Source organism: Zonotrichia leucophrys, chromosome 9 (genome assembly GCF_028769735.1).
Source record: "Zonotrichia leucophrys gambelii isolate GWCS_2022_RI chromosome 9, RI_Zleu_2.0, whole genome shotgun sequence".
Classification (NCBI taxonomy): Eukaryota; Metazoa; Chordata; class Aves; order Passeriformes; family Passerellidae; genus Zonotrichia; species Zonotrichia leucophrys.
Genome location: NC_088179.1, coordinates 21945467 through 21962474, shown reverse-complemented (window position 1 = coordinate 21962474; position 17008 = coordinate 21945467). Strand labels below are relative to the sequence as shown.

General features: G+C 41.4%; 1 protein-coding gene across 1 annotated transcript in view; it reads left to right on the top strand.

The window, feature by feature from the left end:
* The window catches only part of LOC135451497 (multiple epidermal growth factor-like domains protein 6), a 192084-nt gene that overhangs the window by 87093 nt on the left and 87983 nt on the right, over positions 1–17008 (top strand). Inside the window, exon 5 of the mRNA XM_064720764.1 lies at positions 14663–14785. Coding sequence (XP_064576834.1) covers positions 14663–14785 — 123 coding nt within the window. The remainder of the gene's footprint in view (positions 1–14662; positions 14786–17008) is intronic.

Sequence of the window (17008 nt, the reverse complement as noted above, 5' to 3'; positions counted from 1 at the left end):
GTGGGCTGTTACATTGCTGGGCTTGGAGTGGTTGGTTTGAGCTTGCACTGAGCAAGACTGACAGGGCAGTGAGGGAGGAAAGACAGAATATTAGCAAATCAGCATCAAGCAGACAGTGGTTTTGTGTGTGTTCAGGTTTTGCCAACCAACTGAAACATCCAAAACAGACTATCTCCACAAAAGTGTCCTGTAGTTTGCAAGACACCTTGTTTTATTTGTGCTGCTAGCTTTCCTTCCCTCTCTCTCTTCCTTAAAATAGGCACTGCAAATTTTGTTTTACCCCATAACACCATCCCCTTCTTATAGAGTTGGGGTTTTTTTGAGTATTTATTCACAGATCTTTATTAGAAAAGACAGTCAGTATGACCAGTGCCGATTAATGTCAGTGACTCAGCAATTGGTCTTGGGGGTTCCTATTTCATATAGACTTTACATTTCTGACCAGTTTTGCCTCAGGTTTATTGTAAGGGAAGCTGCTCCAGATCTCCATCATCCTTAGTGATATTTTATAATTGAAAAGGTAGATTCCAGCACGTGGATATCCCTCCTTGTTTTCTCAGCAGCTTGATGGGACTTCTTGATTTATTTTATGATTATTTGTGGTTGTAATGAACAGAAAATGTAGTGTGATCATTTAACCTGCAGTTTTTGTTACCTTTTCTGAGACAGCAGCAGAGTTTCCTCTCAGTGCTGTTTTCCTGAGAGCCTTGTTCCCTTCTTGTTTCATGTGCCAAGTGCTGTAACAGGAGAAGCAGTTCTGGGTTTCAGACAGGACCATTTCATTAAGGTTCTGGGGAAATCAGCTGTCTTTCTGGATTATTCATGTTTCCACAATTGTGGTGCTGTTTCCAGATGAAACAAATCTTTCTCATTCCCACAGACAAGAAAATTCACCTCCTCTCCCCATCCCCTTCCTGTGACTTTGTACAGTGAAATCAAGATGGAAAAGGATTTAATGTGTGTGATTTTGTGGTGATGGTACCTGTTGCAGTGTAAACTGCCTCTCAGTGGGGTGTGATGGTTTATTTCTTTTTGCTAGAAAAAGATTTTTTTTTGCAAAAGAAGCCTGCAGTTGTCCTTCTGGTTTACCTTCATCCAGACCTTTCTGGTGTGCGGGAAGAAAAAGCAGGAAAAAAAAAGTAATAATAATAATAATCATACTCATTGAAGAAACTGTCTAAACTGACCCAGCTCCCCAAACTATTTACAGATTCAACCAAAAAAATGACATCTTAATGTTCAAATTTTCCTTTTATTTATGTCTCCTCTTCACTGTCCCTTGCTAGTGCACCCTGGCCAGCACACAACTGGGAGAATGCTCTGCAGAGGGACTTACTGGTTGTAGCTTTTCCTCTTTTGAAGTGGAAATATGATTTTCTGTGAAATTGTGCCAAAGATACCTGCAGGATTTGATTCACCTTTTGTTTGAAAAGGAAATATTTTGGGTTTTCCCCTCTCTGCTCCCTGTTCCTGTTTGGTCAGTGCCCCATAAATGCATCTGAAAACAGCCCCTGATCTGAGCAGTTTAGTTTGTAATTGAAAATAGGAGGAAAATAGGAAAGCCCAGAAATCAGTGTTATGTGTATTCCTTGTTTTTTTTAGTTTATTCATATTCTGAAGAAAATGGGTTGCAAAGGTGAATAGCTGAGTTAAATGCTTTGAGGGCAAGGTTGGTCCTATATTTGATTATCTCTGAAATACATATTGCTTTTTTTTATCCCATAATCCCCAGTACCTGACAATTTTGGCCACATCTGGCACAAACATAAGTAGCACTTCAATTTTGTGCCATCCACCTTAAATTACCCCAGGTTTACACTTGTGTAACTACAAAGTGAACTTTTTCATTATATTTTCAGCATTAGAAAGAAAAAGTAGGCTAAACTTCAGCTGTTGTAGATGAAGTATTTAGAATAATTTCCCAAAGCCCTTCATAAATGTGACATTGATTCATTGATATACAGACCATTAGCAGTTAGTCTCCTCTGTTCATCTATCATTTCAATTATCTCTAGACTTCCCCAGGGTCTTTGACAAATGGGAGACAATTTGCATTTTGTACATTAATGACCTTGGTGGAATTTGTAATTTTATTCCCCCCATTTTATAATTATACTTTAGCATTGGAGGGGAAAATCCCACAAAACTGAATTGGTCCAGTTTTTGATTTAATTGGAAACATGGGACTGTCGAGGTGAGGGAGAAGGAAGAAATAAGGAAAAAATGTTTGAAAGTATTTTGCATCTTGTGAAGAACTTTCACCTGAAGATGAAGCAGATATTGTAAGTTAAGCTTGAGGTCTGTTTTACAGGGGAGTGTTGCCCCTCTGGGTTGCAGGGTTATGGGAGCAGTTAACACAGCCTAAATCTTGGCCTAAGGAGATTTGTTGGTCTTTGCCCATTCCTAGAGATTTCTTCCTGGAAAAGCTGTCTCTTGGTTCCTTTGATAATGCACAAAAGGGAATTCAGAAAGTGATCTCTAAAAAGAGAAAGATGTAAAGGAGAAGTAGTTGTGTTTTAAAATGTGCATTTCAGAGGTCGATGGCATGGCTGGATGCTCACAAATCTTAACAATTTCCATTAATAATTTCGGATTGTCTGATACTAAATGAAGTTTGCCTGTCAAGTTAAACTGTTAATTTCCTCCTCTCCCATCTTTGAGCCTCTGGTCTTTTGCCCTAGTAATAACCAATTTTAGCATCACCTATGTTGGCCACTGTTCACATCTTTCCTGTGTTTAAAAAAATAAATCTGGAGAAATGCTCACACATTATCTGCACTTTTCACTCTTTGTTAATGGTCATAATGCAGCTATCCTAGAGAAGAGATACAAGTATTTAGTAAAATTAGGAGGTATGAGTATCTAGTAGAATCAATCATTTTACACTCTTGGCTGGGACAAAGAGTGTTGGCCACTGTTGACACCTTTCCTGGTTTTAAAAAAATAAATCTGGAGAAATGCTCACACATTATCTGCACTTTTCACTGTTTTTTAATGATCATAATGCAGGTATCCTGGAGAAGAGATAAAAGCATTTAGTAAAATTAGGAGGTATAAGTATCTAGTAAAATCAATCATTTTACACTCCTGGCTGGGATAAAGAGGCAGTGCAGAAAAAGTGAAATTAATAACTGGAGTATCCTGTAATTGAGGAATAGTTTATGGTTTTTCTGCATTCATTCCTTCAGCAGAGAAGGAATGAATGCAGCTGGAGAGCTCCAGGCCAGCTCTCAGGGTTTTGGGGAGGTCTGTTGTTTTTTCAGTAACCCAGGGATGCTCAGGCAGCGGCCGCATCCCACGTGGGGACAGCGATCGCTGCCTCCTCCAGGAATATCCTCCAGGTGTTAGAGCTCCCCGTTGCCAGCTTTAACGTGGGATCTGAGACACCAGAGGCTTTGCCTTTCCCTTTGAACACGAAATCACTGCAGCCTCTCAGACAGCATTAGGTGGTAACTGTTGGCAACAGCGGCGATGTTGGGAGCGACGTCTGTTTCTGGCTGCATTTCCAGAACCATCCATAACGCTGTGGTGGATGTGCTCTGCTCATAGATCACACTTCCCCTTTGTGCGTCACAGGGAGTTTGGCTGCCTCTTCCATGCAAAAAAGTAATTAGACTGGCTTGAATGTGAGGAATTTCTTTTTTGATTGGAACTGAAGGGTGGAATTCTGAACGTGGAAACCTGAGCTGTGAATGGCATCGACCCGCGGCGCTGTGGCAGCCTTGGCTTGATGCTCAGGTTTGGGGGTGTTTTATTCATATAGCTGAAAGGATTTTGGTTTTAATCAGTGCCCAGGCCTGGCTGGGATGTGCTCAGGCCAGGCTGCTCAGCCTTGGATCCTCTGACATGCGTTGTTTTTCTGCCAGCTGAAGAGCTGCAGCGCTGGGTTTGGAGAGCTTTGGTTAAATGAGATGCTCTGAGTGGTCTGTAAGAGTGAGCCAAAGATCAAGGTAAACATATTTATTGATTTACTTCCTCACTCTTCTGAAAACAGGGCTCAGACTCCAAACAATACACGTGTCTGTGGAATATACTTGTCTTTGCCTACGTTAGGTGTGCTGCACACAAGTGTGTGCTAGATATGTATTTATTTTTACACAGCCTTTTGGCCCTATTAGAATTTTTCTCTCCTTGTAGTGTTTGCCCTTTGCTGTCTGTTTTTAATTTTTTGAACATTTTCAATAGATCTTTAAAACTTCAAGTTTATTTCTAATGCACATTCTGTTTAAGAGATTTTAAATTTAATACTTTGACCTTACTGTTGCTCAAAAAAGCAGAGTTTGTTATCCTGAACCAAGCAATCTACAGGAGTGTGGTTTGATGTTAATATTTTACTATGGTACACACTTTGTTAAGAGTGAGGAACATGAAAATATGTCAGCTGTTTGCAGGGAGAGAGATAGAGGAACACATGTTTTAAGGTGTAAAATGATCATATATAAAAAGACCAAGTCATGTAGTAACTTTGAAGTTTTAAATTATTTAAGCTGAAGAGACACTGATGTCTCACTGAAAACATAAATACAAATTTCTCTTTGGTTATACCCCCTGAAAAAATAGGGTATGGCTTTCCATCAAGACCAGATGCCTGACATCCAGAGAGATTTAAAAGGCAAATTTAGTTTGTGTTGGGAACCAGAATGTGAAATTTGGGTTACACGAAACTGACTCTTCCTGCTCTGGTACGAATTAATTTCAGCCATGCAGGATTAACAATTTCAGCCCTCTAATTTCTGCCTGTGATCACCTTTGACACTGGTCCTGTGGAAAAACCTTGGGATCCCATATTTTTATAAGCAGAATTCCTGGGGCGTGAGGCTGAGCGCTACACGTGGTGAGCACATGTGTGAGCAGGAGCAGGGCAGGTCCCAGGTTCAAATGCTGCTGTCAGGCTGAGGGAGCTGCCAAATTGTTCCTTCTGCAGAGTTTCTGCCTTGCCCCACCACTGGGGCTGGTTTGTTTGGTTTAGAGGAGGGTTCTGAGCTGCTCTGTCCTGCTGGGAAAGGCCCTGAGGAGTCCCAGCTGTGCTCTGCTCCTCGTTGTTAGTTTAACTGGGAAGGGAAAATCCTGTTTCTTCAGTTCTGTGCTTCCAGCTTGTCACTGGTGAAATCTGCATGGAAGTTAATGGTTTGTGCATCCCTCTTTTTCTGAGCTTGGTGTAACTCCATATCCAAGTGCCCTGGTTGAATTTCTTAGTGGGAATTCCCTTTCAGCTAAAGGATGCTCACCTGGCTGCTGTTTCTGATGAGCAGGATTCAGACCTGTGCAATATTTATTTCATGTTCATGCTATTTTTTGCCTTTTGAAGGGACTCCCTTTCAGCAGGGCCAGCCAGCAGCAATTTCAGTCAGCAATAGTTGACAGCACCTGTTGGTGTCAGAGAAGTTGGAAGATTTCATAAGACAAACCAGGCAATGGAGTCTCTGGGAATAATGACCTCCCTTGGGTTTCTTTACAAATTAAACTGATGAGGATTTAATCTTTCTTTTTTTTTTTTTCCTTCCCATGGGTTGCTTTGCCCTTGACACACAAGATCAGTTTCTGGAAGTGACTGTGCCTTACACTTCTGCCAGTTCTTACAGTTTACTCTGCTGTAAACTGAATAACCATTTCCCATTTGTGTCTCTTGTAAAGGAGTGACCTGGTTGTGTGGCTGTGTGTCAGCCACGCAGGGAATGATGACAGAAATGTTATTTTCTGTAGTAGGAAGTGGAGTGAGTTTACATTTAAAGTTAGCACAGGATTTTTCTCAGGGCAGTGAGTAATTCTGCCCACAGGACTGCTAGAAAGATCTTCTAGAAATGGAAAACAAAAGATGGAAGAAAATATTAAGGAGATATGGGAAGGAAGAGAAATTCAGCCCATTTCAGGCCATCGCAGAGGCTGTTTGATCTAACCCCAGGCTAGATCTTGATGATGAGCAAAGTTTTGGATTAGACTGGCAAGGACAAATATTAAGAAAATAAGGAAAGAAAATAGGAGCTTCCATTTAAATCTCTGTAATGAATTCCTATTCTAAACTAGAAGCCAGCACACATCATCCTTTCTCTGCTGAGAAATTTTTTATATTCATTTCTGCTCGTAATGGTTTAGGAAAAGAAAAGAGAAAAAAGAAAGAAACGTTTCCATTATTCATGTGAAAAATGAACTCATTTGCTCACATGCTTAGTGCTGGGGTTAATTATATTATGAAAAAGCACAGTTTGTAAGGAACTGGCTTATTACAATAGGAATGCCCTGAGATTTAAGCTGCCTAATTTGTCAGCTTGCTCAGCCCATTCTGTTGTAACACTCAGCCTGTTTGTAGGTTAAGCAGCAACTTCTGTGCTTGGGGCTCAGTCCTGCACAGGGGACTTTGGCCAGGGAGGGGTTGGACATTTTCTGGTTTGGGGGTTCCCTTGTGGCAGCACCATCACTCATCACCTGCAGTCCCTGCACTGCAGCATCAGGGACTGCTTTGGACCAGGGCAGAGCTGCTCTGGTGTGGATTGAAGTACCAAAATTGGCTGGGGAGTGCTTTAGGTGTCCCTTTCCCACAGCATTGCAGTGGACACAAGGACACTCTGGGTTTGAGACATTTATTCCACGTTTTGTGTAGACAGGAGATGTTCTCTTGCTCAGATTGATGAGTTCTTCTGAGGACACAGTAAATACAGGGAGGACAAAGCTGGAATAAACACTTTATTCTCCACTTCCAACAGGACTTTTCTTTGTTGTCTCTTCTGCAGCTAAAGCTGTGATTTGTGTCCTTTCCCTGAATGTTTGGAAGCTGATTTCCAGATAAGCCATTCCTGCAGCCCTCAGTTCCCTGTTCCTGCATCCTGCTGGCTTGAGCTCATCCCCTCACACTCCTGCTGTCACAAACTCAGATTGCTGCTGTACACAGATTTTTGAGTAATATTACAGCAGAGCTTCTCAACACCCCACGTTGCTCGTGGTGTGCTGCCACTAAATTGGTAGAATCTGACCCATCCTTACAGGTTTTGCTTGGAACAAGCATTTATTTCTGTTTGAAATTGTTCATTCCCCTTTCATCCTGGGGAGCCTCAAAGGCAGCACCAACGTGCTCATCTATCTTTATCTCTGGTTTTTGTTATTGCTGTGTTGGATCAGTGCCGTGCTCTTCAGAGCACCTGACATAAATCCCTTAAAATACAGGTTGAGCAGAGTACACAAAGTGCTGCCTTTGCTTCCTTGCTGTTCCTTTTTGATGCCAGTGCTGTGGTCTCTGAACTTGTGTTTGGTCCTGAGGATGTTGGCCCTGGCTAACCCATGGGTATCTTAAGGTTATTCACACTTTTATATGACACTGGCTGTCACTCTCCAGCTCTCGTGGCCTGAAAACTTCCATACATTTGCATAACCTTGATTTTTTTTTTTTTTTTTTTGGTTCTCATGGAGATCTGTAAAAATTACTGTAAATGCTAAGCTTTCAGAAATGACCCATCATATGGGGTTTTTTTCTATATATTTTTAAATTCAATTTTGCTGACCTGCTTTATAGATGTTTACAGGAAACTGGAGAAAAGGCAGAAGTTCATGCCTTGAGATCCAGAAGCAAGAGGAGAGTTGGAGATAACAGAAAATATGAGCAAAGAGCCAGCCTTAGTTCATGACCAAGTGGTTTAGTGACTTCCTCCCTGAGGAAAGCAGCGGGCAGCAGGGTGCAGGGATGTCTGGAGTTCAAGGTGCATTTTCTGAACTCCCCTTTGGGCACCAGGACTTGGCTTGGCTGGAGTCAGCTGTGAGCTTGTGCTTGGGGTTTAGCACTCAAAACACCAATCCAGCTGCTAAGAGTCCTGAAGCCTCACTGAGAGTCACTGCCTTGGAAATGATGTTTGAAGAGTGTTTACCTGCCTGCAAAAATACTGAGGGCTTATTGTGAGATCAGACTTGGGAAGTTCAAAGGCTTTCCCTGTTTGTGTGTGCATAACCAGCACTTGTCGGGGCTGCAAGTCAGGTACACTGCAAAGAGATGCATTTTTAGGGCAAAAGCACTTCTAGACAAAAGCAAGGGCTTTTAAGGATGGCACTGTAGAGGCCCTGAATTATTTCTAAAAGAGTTCCATTTTGTGGCATAGAAAGTCAAAGCAGAAAGGAGCTCACCGCGGCAGAGTGGGGAAGGTGCCGCATCGCCAGCCAGGCTCTCTTTTATGTTTTGCTCATAACCATCATAGCAGGGAAAGGCAAACACTTGTCTAATTTGATAAAATATCTTTAATTGCAGCAGCAGCACTTGAGGTTTGGGCTGGCTGCGTCAGCTCTGTTTGTAATCACAGCTCCAGCCGCACTCCACAATCAGCGCCAATTGCTGCCAATTAGCATCCGCTAGGCTGCTGCTGCTTTATTCAGATGTTCTGGGCTGTTTGGTTGCATTATTCATACCTTGGCTGGCAAAACATAGTTTAAAAATGAGCACCGTTACAGGGTTTCATTGTACCCTGACAGACCTTCTCCCAGCTCCACCTCTCAGTTTAGTTCTGTTTAGTGAACAGAGGGAAACTTCGGGCGTGATCTAGGTCATTCTGCATTTCACTTCTAGGAAACAGCTCCTGCTTGACACAGAATTCTAAAGAGAAAAATATCAAAAGGCATCAAAGCTGGTGTTTTTTCATGTAACAATTTGGTTTTGGAAGTGGTTGTTGCAAAATGTCATCAATGTGCAGGATATTAGAAATAAAAAAGAAAAAAAAAATTTAAAAGTGAGCAGGAATGTATATGGTTATAGAGGACTGCCTGACCTGGGACAAAGATTTTAAAAGAACTTTTAAGTGCCTGTTTAAGAGCTGAGTCTGGCTTGTGGTGTAGGAGAGCTTGGGGTGGAAGGGGCCATCTCTGTACCTGCAGCAGGTACAGAGTGTTCCCTGTAGTGGCACAAGATGAGCTACAGGCCCAGTCTAACACAGCAGCATCTTGGGCTTTAAGAGCTTGTGGTTTCACCTATTTAAACTTTGAGTCTCTGTTTTCCCCCCACAGGATTTCATTCTGACTTCAAAGGAGTTGTTCTTAATGCGAGCAAGTGCAAATGATTGATGAATGTGTTTGGTTTTGTTTTTTTTTTCCTTCAGATGATGATTTTAATAAGGAGAAATGAATGCTGGCTAAGTATATTTAACAAGGAGCTTTGTTTGCTTTTGGTTTTGCATCTAAGTTGAATTAAATGAAATGCTTTAGTGCCACAGTAAGAAAAGAAAGCAAACCATGGCAGAGCCCCCCATCCCTGGGGAACAGGGGCCATGCACATACTCGTTATGTGATGGATGCTCTCTGCATATGGGAATGTGGCATGGGGATAAAGAGCAATGAGTGCAGCAGTAATTTCCTTAATTAAAATATTTTTAAAAAATTGGAAAAAGGAGGTGCTAACTTGTGGAAGCACAAGGAGCAGAGCTGCCAGCAGGAGCAGTGGCAGTGATGGGTGTTTGCTGGGAGGGGAGGCTCCAGGAGCCTGTGCCAAACTCCCCGATAACTTTGCTCCACTAATCAGGCGCTTGTTAATAATGATTCAGATTTACGATACTTCATAACAGCCCAAGAAGAAATATTCATCCTGGTATTGACTTTGTGGGGGAAGAAAACCTAATAAAGCATTGAGAGTGCTTAATCAATAGCCGGGCAGGGCTGTGCTGACTATCAGAACGAGCAGCTTTGTTTGCTATTCAGGCGGATAATTTATGGTTAGTGCTGGAAGTGATGTATGTAATTTATGTTTTAGAGACAATTACTGCTCACAGACAACTGCTGCAAAGCTTTCTGCAGGAAACCAAAAGACAAACGCAGCCTTTGGGGTGCAAGTGTTGTGCCTGGCAGCCTGTCCCAGTGTGTTTGTTCATTTCATTATGTGTATGTGTAATTTTGATATATGTGCATGTGTGCTACGTTGCATTGTAGCAGTGAGTGGCCTTTAAAGTTCAAATCAGCTTTCTCAGGTTTCAAGGTTTTTTAGGCATATGGTTTTGGTTGCAGACCATCCAAGCTGTAATTAACAAAAAACAAAAACAGCATCTAAAACTTAAGGAGGTGCTTTTTTTTGGATCTTCAGCATTTTTAAAAGCTCGAATCAAATTATTTAGATCAATGTATGAGAAGTTGTCAAATGAGCATTGTGATTTACAGACACTTGCCTAGAATACCTCCTAATAAAAGCAAATTGTAAGATAGTTGCAGTTCTACACCTTGCTGTGCCAGGCCCTCAGATACATTAAAGTATGCATATAGGACCATTTGAGGTGTACATGATAAATTTAGACTTAGATCCTAACCATTATGAGGGTTTGGTTTGGTTTTTTTTTTGCCCATCAGCATTTGTGTTTTCTGAGTTAGGAATTCACATCTCTAAATTGCTATAAAACTCAATATAAGCTACCAGTGCCTGTTGGAGAGAGGAATCAAACTGCTTTCTTAAAGATATTTAACATTTAGATTCCTGAAATCAGCCCATCTTCATCATGGTCTTCATGAGAATGTCCCAAGTGTTGTTAATGAAATGTTGCCTTCCCTCTAAATGAATGTGTTGTGCTTGCTGTGACCCCTGATTGAAGCTGGGTGTGTTCCCCTAACGCTTTTAAACTAATCAAAATCACCTCCTTGCTCCGTGCTGGTGGGCTTTGTTCAGGCAGGATTGCAATAACAATGGCAATGATTTTACAGATTTTATTCCACTTCAGTGATTTATTTCAAGTCCAGGGAGCTCTGACACGTGCTGAGGTCAGTGGCTCACGGGTCAGAGCATGGGTTAGCCCAAAACTGGGCACCCACATGGCAAATCTGCATGTGGCTGCCTTAAATGAATAAAGTTATTGCTCATATGCAGCTGATAAATACAGAAACCTTGGAAAATGGGTTTTAAATACTGTGCGGCAGTCACGAGATTCCTTTTGTTATCTTAAAAATTAGTCTTGATATTAATGAATATGGCATTAAACTCGTCGTATGGGGAAAATAAAAATACCTTAAGCTGTAGGCAGTGAGTTAAGTGCTGTGTTCCGCTGATTTAAACACACAAACTTGCCAAAATTAGATGGTCTTTGACTTCATGGTTTTCCTGTTGCAGAGCTGAGCCCCTGCTCATTGCAGGTGCTTTCTCCAGTGCTGTGCTCAGGACAGGTTTGATCCCTCACTGGATTTTAGAGATGCTGAATTGAGCTCCAGGTGCAGACCCTGCAGAGCCCTCACCAGCAGCTCAGTGGAGAGGAGGCTTCTGCCCTGATGCCAACACCTATTTCTGCTTTTCACACTGATTTTTCTTCATCTGCTTTCTGCTTTTGAGAGCTAATGATAGAGCAGGTCACTGCTGTTAGATTTCAAGCTGGAATTACCAATGAAAACCACTCTGTCCAGTGTCTGCTTTTACATAAAGCCTTCATTTATGCAGGAAATCTGAAATTACCTGCATTTTCATAAAAACTTGGTGAAGGGTTGTTTTCCCTGGAGCTGAGGATGTGTGACATTTTCAGATGGAGTAGCATTAACAAGAACAGAGAAGTGAAGGGATTGGAATTGTCCTTCATTTAGCATGTAGTTCCTAGGCAGGGTTAACTGGGCAAAGGTGGTCTGTTTCATAAAAAAAAGGTATGTTCCCTTCCATATGAAGTATTTTATAAGATTTTTGGAGAAAAACCACTTTCTTACATAGTTCTGTCTATAATACCACGACTGCAGGGAGTGTGGCACATGGGCACACATCAACAATCCATATTTTAACATACTGCTGGATTTAAAATATATTGTGTATTTTTTTTCCCACACATATATGCTAGACAGATCATATATAAAGTTAATATCAAGTTAATCTAGATGCAAGGTGTTTTCAATTATTTTTCCCATGGCAAGATTGAAGGCTCACATCCAGTATGTCCCATGGATAATGTTTTTGTGTTGCAACATTGGCTCTATAAATAAATGTGAAACATTGCTGTAGCAAACATCACATTTGTTTTTTTTTTTTTTTGAAGTGCCTACAGCATGTCATTACAGATGGATTGATAGGCTTGATAACATTGAACTTTTGTCAGACCTAACGTGGCAGACTTGTTACGTGTCAGAAATTTTCTGTCATTTTGCTCACTATTCAAAAGGCAAAATATATTTGCGACCTTGAGTGACATTGAATATGGAAAGCAGACAGAAATTTATCATTTGACAGAATTGTTTTTGTTGAGTTTATTTTAAGTTTCTTTTTTTTTTTTCAGTGGCAAAGCTGTAATCAGATTTTAAAATCCTGACTACTCTGTTTTAGGAATATGGAACAGCTGATTCCGGCTTGTAAAAGCTCTATGACCCGGCCTTTTACAAATGTAAAACACATTCTTTATTACTTCACATTCAGATCATTTATTTTTGTGCTTCTTTGGACTGAGGCAACATCTGACCTTTATTATGGAGTTGCAGAAAGCAGCTTGGCAGAGAGCAGGCAGTGGGGAAGGTCTTGAACAGGAGACAGGACAGCAGAGGATGCAGATGCTTAGAGAGCAGATTTTCATAGTATTGGGCTAAATCTGGTGAGATTATTCCTGCTCAGTGTATTCCTTCTAGTGTGATTGCTCTCTAATAAAGCAGTGTCAAAAAAAAATTTCTGGTGCCTTTACTCAGAAATTAAATCATAGTTTATTTTATGATGATTAGCTTTAAATAAGGTGTTTGTCTTAAAGACACATGGAGATGGAAAGTCAGGTTTTGAGAGTATAACAGAAGAGTGTTGGGTTTCTGGTGTAAAAAGCAGCAAAGAAATGAAAATATTTCATCAAAAGATGAAAACAAATATTGAGGCAGAGACAAAGAAATCCTGGACAGAGCATTAAGAAGGTAGGGTTAGAAGAAGGAGGAAATGAGGTTTTCAGTCATGCAGCACCAATAGCTGGACCACAGCAGTTTATGCTGAACAAGGAAGGAAAAGATTTTTAATTGCTAACAGGAACACTGCAATCAAAGGAGAAACTTCCTATATATTAGCATGCAACAGCACTATACACTTCCGAATGGATTATACCCTGGTGAAATCAAGGGGATAATGATGAGCTCCTCAGCTAGAAAGGTTTTGTTCCAATGATTTGGTTCAAAATATAGACACTGGTGTTAATAAATTGGGCTGTAGATCCTAGACCACTCACCCAGTCAATATTGTACGCCAGGAGGTCACGTAACATTGTGGGTGCTAAAGAATAAACCAGTTCTTCCCTTAATTTTGTTTAAAAAAAAATAATAAAAAGAGCAGGGAGATTTTATCAGTTTTCAACCCTGTTAGTATAAATAGAAGTCGAAGCCGTGGAGCTGGGTTATTTTGTGGCTTGTTGCTGTTTGTCACCTTGAGGCGCATCGAGCAAACCGCTCGGAAGGGGCCGCGCGCCGCTCTCCGCGCGCTCGCGTGCCTCCTCCCAGAGCTCGGAGGAACACGTCCAAAATCTGCCTGCTGTCATATGTTCTCCCCATCTCTTGCTGAGGAGAAGCGAGCAGACGCACGCTGTTATTTTGGTGCCGTTTGTTTTTGGAGGGGAGGAAGGGGGGGAGTGTTTTTCTCTGGGAAAAGTTTCTGTTTGAATCGCGTTCCCGTGAAATCGAGAAGAGCCTTGTTGGCTTCATGCAAGTTAGGATTTGGTTTGTTGTGTAGCTCTGGGATAGCTGAATTTTGTTTTATTTCTTTATAGCCTGCCTATAGTTTTCCAGTATCACCAAGGACAAAGAAATTATCATTTTGTCAGTCATTGCATTGAATCTAAATGCAATGACTGACAAATTAAGTGGTTTTAGTAGGCTTGTGCCTCTTCAGCTACACTTTAGCAAAAGTTGGTTCTTTATGATACACTTTTCTTTTAGCTTTTCAATAGTCTGAAACCTCCTCAAAAATTTCTTTTAACCTGTGGCTTTTAGCTAGGATCAGAAATGAACCAGTCAAGTGAAAGTTGAGCTCATCAAAGGACTAACAAACCTTGGTAAATCTTAGTCTTTAACACCGAAGGGTTGCAGTTGAAAGGCTTTCACCTCTCTTGCATGAATGTGAAATTATTTTTTTTATGATTTTTCTTTACAAACTAATTAATGGTTTTTTTAAATGCCTCATTTCTCCTCTGGGAATGAGGAGTGCCACTATTACGAAGTAACTGCCTGTGGTTTTTACAGTCATGATGATGCTTATCTTCTGCTGCTTAATCCTCCTCCTTCTGGCTTTTCTGCTGTGTCACCTGAGAGCAAGAATCTTTTAGGTTGAAAAGACCTTTAAGACCATTGTGTACAACCATTCACCCAGCACTGCCAAGCCCACCTAGAGGACAGGTCCCCAAGTGCCACATCCACTAATGGCTGGGCTGGAGGATCTCAGAGGTGTTTTCCCACTGTAATGATTCTGTGATATTTATCTTTTAAGTCCCTCTGAGGGTGGTGACTCCAGCACTTCCTGAGCACCCTGTTCCAGTGCTTGGCAATCCTTTCAGTGAAGAAATGTTTTGTGGTACCCCATGTAACCCTCCCCTGGCACAGCCTGGCTGAGTGGAGGGGCTCAGCAGTGTAGCCGGGAGTCGCCACTTCTGATGTTGCTTCAGGGTCCTGAGCTGTTCATCTCAGAAACTTTCTCATTTTTTCACATCAGTCAGACACAACCATCCTCAGATCTTCAGGTACTGTGTTCAGTGCCCATCCTTCACTGGTTTCCTGTGCTTTCTCCTGGCAGATGTCAACGAGTGCACCACGGCGAACGGCGGCTGCCAGGAGCGCTGCTGCAACACCATCGGCAGCTACCACTGCAAGTGTCCAGCTGGCCAGAAGCTGGGGGAAGATGGAAAATCCTGTGCAGGTAATGCTTTGTACCGTGTCTCGCTGCTATTAAGAAGTCGGCAGACTTAGGAAGGGAAAGGAAATGCTGGCTTTTATGTGGAGCCAGCTGAAGAGCGTGTGCTCAGAGTTGTCGAGAGCGCGGATCTTCTCATGTCCGGATTATGAAGATGTAACTGTAAGAACACTTCAAAGGGTTGGGGTTTTGTTTTATTTTGTTGAAAAAAAATGTTATCACTTAACCTGGATTGGCTGTGCCATGTTCTGATTATGGGATTTCAGTCATCAGCTGAAAAACTTGAAGGAAGTGTATGCGCTTGATAATATTTCATCTGTCTCTTAAGCAAAATGGCTCTTATCAGAAAATACACATACATTTTCATATTTCAATCACAATTCCACAGCTAGAGATTAACTGAATAAAAAAGGATTTAAAAACCACATGCTATGTAAACCCATTTGTCTTTTTCCTAAGGGAAATTTAAGTCTAGTTAGTGCATTATAGGGTAAAATTCGTTCTTATGCAAAAACTTAATGTGTTAGAACACAAAATGAACTGTGTGGCTCACTGGCAAACAGAGTGGCTGTAAACAAGCCCAGATGATGTGCTGACCTAGAGTCACTACATTTTGTGCATCACTGGGTGCTGCAGAAGGTCGGGTGTGAGGTTCCCAAGGTGTGCTGTACTCCAGGCCAGAGCAGTTCCTTCTTCCTGAGCTCTCCCCAGACACAGGTAGCAGGGATGTGCTGCCACATCACCTGGTGTGCTCTGCTGTGGGCCTGGATTGCACCTCCCCTGCATTTCAGTGCTGCAGTAAATGCATCAGTGATGATAACTTTTTAATCTCAGGGCAGCTTTTCATGAGCTGTATTATCATCTTCTCAAAGAAACTGTGTTTCCTGGCTTTTCCCATTGCACAGGGTCTCATAAATCCCCTTCTTCCAAGATTTCATTTTACCATTGTCCAACTCCTTTTTAAGGTTTGGCTAAAGCAATGTGTTTCTTGTCTGTGGTCATATTTATCCCACCTTTATAATTTATTTGACTGCACTCCTTTTTTCACTAAAAGACAATAGAATTATTTTCTATTTCAGCCTGTCAGTTAAAAACCACCTTGACAGTGAAAATAAGCTGTAGATGGTTATGTTATTTTGATTGAAGTATTTCATTTTGGCCTTTGGAGAGCTCAGCCCAGGAATATCATTTATGATTCACAGATCCCTCCTACTTCACCTCTCTTGCCTCTTTGGGTGACTGACTGGCAATATGCCCATGGGCCAGTGCACAGGTCTGTCTTTTGATGCCTACTTACTGCTTTCAGTGCATAAAAATTGTCCAAACCCCAAGGTTTTTGAAAGCAGGAGTCCTACTCATCATAATCCTTAGCATGCATGAGTCATTTTTCCTTTAGACTAGTCTTATTTTAATAATTCAGTCAAATTAGTGTTCCTTCTGCACAATTCAGTTCTGACAATACACTTTAAATTCAAGCATTTGGACAGTCTTTAAAAACTCAAACAGAGCTTAAGGTGTTTGATTTTTGTGCTGTATTTTATCTGATCAGGATTTGCAGGGGGAATATGTTATTAAGTGTTTTGAGGCCATTTCTTTTAAGTCCTCAGGCAAAAAATGTAAAACAATGAACTGGAAGTGCTCAAGTCATAAGAGTGTGGTGGTGTCACTAAATACACTTGAACTTTTGCAGAGGTGGCAATGACAGAATTTGGCTGTTCTGACCTGCAAGGAGGCCACTGTCAGCCAGCTTCTGGCCATCAGGTGGTACAATATGAGTAACTCAGTAGTTGGTTACTACATGAGGGAAAAGTGAGCTCTCAAACAAACCTGAGTGCTGCTGGAAGGACTTCCAGGGCGTGCACTGGGGTTTTATTAATGCCTCTGCACTGCTCAAAGGAGTCATTTTTGCAGGTAGGAGTAAAACAGCTCCTCATTCAGGTTAACCCATGGTTTTGGAGGAATCAAGTTTATTGTTGTTCTGGGTTGTTCCATTCTTTCTGCCTTTATGGCATCACTGTGCTTTATGTTACCCCTTAGTCTAAACTCAGGCATTAAATAGATGTGCACCATTGTTCTGCTGCCATTATTTGTCTCGTGGTTGGTTTTATTTCACTGGTGCCTGCAATGATCGATCAGTGTACGGGGTTTTTTATAAGCCAAGGTACAAATAAGGTGCATTGTTAGAAAAGCAGCATGGAAGTAGCACAGATCTTATTCAGCAAGTCATTA